At 52.6% G+C, this 1594-nt stretch overlaps 1 protein-coding gene across 1 annotated transcript; it reads left to right on the top strand.

The window, feature by feature from the left end:
- The first annotated feature begins 451 nt into the window (after positions 1–451).
- LOC142698322 (histone H2A type 1-like) lies at positions 452–844 on the top strand. Its single transcript, XM_075847888.1, has one exon. The coding sequence runs from the start codon at positions 452–454 to the stop codon at positions 842–844; it is 393 nt and encodes a 130-aa protein (XP_075704003.1).
- The last annotated feature ends 750 nt before the right edge of the window (positions 845–1594 follow it).

Consider the following 1594-nt stretch of genomic DNA (forward strand, 5'->3'; position numbering starts at 1 on the left):
TATCCTGCAGCATGAAGGAGCGGCTGCACGGACTGAACGACTCTTCCAGACATGGGAGACCAGCGGGAATAAGGACATGCGCACGAATAAGCACAAGATGGAGGCGGCAGCTCTGTTGTAGACTTGGTGGGGGGCTCTTAGAAGAGCCTTTGGGTCCTTCCTACAGGGACGGGGCACATTACTTGGCGCCTAATGAGAAGAATCCGCCGCTGCTGCTTTATTCCTGCTCCATTCGAGTTCAGGCGGGAGATGTTCCTATTGGTAGAGACAGAGGAGGGGGCGTGGTGTTATCTGCGAGTCTATAGAAATATTCTACTTCCTCATTGGCTACAGCGTCTGGCGTTGAATATCAGTTTTAGATGCGGCCAATCAGAGAAGAAGCTCTCTGCTCCATCCGGGTATAAGAAGTGACGGTGGGAGCGCAGCCGTTAGATCTGATCAGATAATAGACATGTCTGGAAGAGGAAAGCAAGGAGGCAAAGTGCGGGCTAAAGCCAAGACCCGCTCATCCCGGGCAGGACTTCAGTTCCCTGTCGGTCGTGTGCACAGACTTCTCCGCAAGGGTAACTACGCTCAGAGGGTCGGCGCCGGCGCTCCGGTCTACCTGGCCGCTGTGCTGGAATATCTGACCGCTGAGATCCTGGAACTGGCCGGAAATGCCGCCCGGGACAACAAGAAGACCCGAATCATCCCCCGTCACCTGCAGCTGGCCGTGCGCAATGACGAGGAGCTCAACAAGCTGCTGGGTGGTGTGACCATCGCTCAGGGAGGCGTCCTGCCCAACATCCAGGCCGTTCTGCTGCCCAAGAAGACCGAGAGCAGCAAAAGCGCCAAGAGCAAGTGAGCGCCGCTTATCCACATTTAACCACAAAGGCTCTTTTAAGAGCCGCCCACATGGTCCTTAGAACAGAGCTCTCACCGCTGATCTCCGATATGTAAACGTTCTGCGCCAGATAAGTGGCTCTGCTTGTACAGAGATCTAGCCATATGAATTCATATACCGCGGGGATAAACATTGAAGAGGAAGCCGTAGGGTGGGTGGGTGTAGAACCGCGTTACTCATGACCTATACATTCACTACTGCCTCGTGCAGATGGTGGCGCTGTCCTCATTGGTGCACTAACTATACTGTACAGGACACATTAATAGTACAACTACTCCAGTGATTCATGTTCACGATCTACAACCCGCCCCCGACTACATAGTGTCTTAAATTATATCTTCCAGTCTCACTGGATTCTTCGAATGCGTCTCACTAAATGTTACTCTGCAGCAACTTCATGCGTTAGGGTATGTTCACACGAGGGCGTCCGTTACGGCTGAAATTACGGGGATGTTTCAGCCTGAAAACATCCCCGTAATTTCAACCGTACCGGCATGTGCAGGCGCTTGAACGCCGCGTCAAGTACGGCCGTAATTAGCGCTGCTATTCATTGGAGTCAATGAATAACGGCTCTAATTACGGCCAAAGAAGTGACAGGTCACTTCTTTGACGCGGGCGTCTATTTACGCGCCGTCTTTTGACAGCGGCGCGTAAATATACGCCTCGTGTGAACAGACAAACGTCTGCCCATTGCTTTCAATGGGCAGATGT

This window comes from Rhinoderma darwinii, unplaced genomic scaffold (genome assembly GCF_050947455.1).
Source record: "Rhinoderma darwinii isolate aRhiDar2 unplaced genomic scaffold, aRhiDar2.hap1 Scaffold_102, whole genome shotgun sequence".
NCBI lineage: Eukaryota > Metazoa > Chordata > Amphibia > Anura > Rhinodermatidae > Rhinoderma > Rhinoderma darwinii.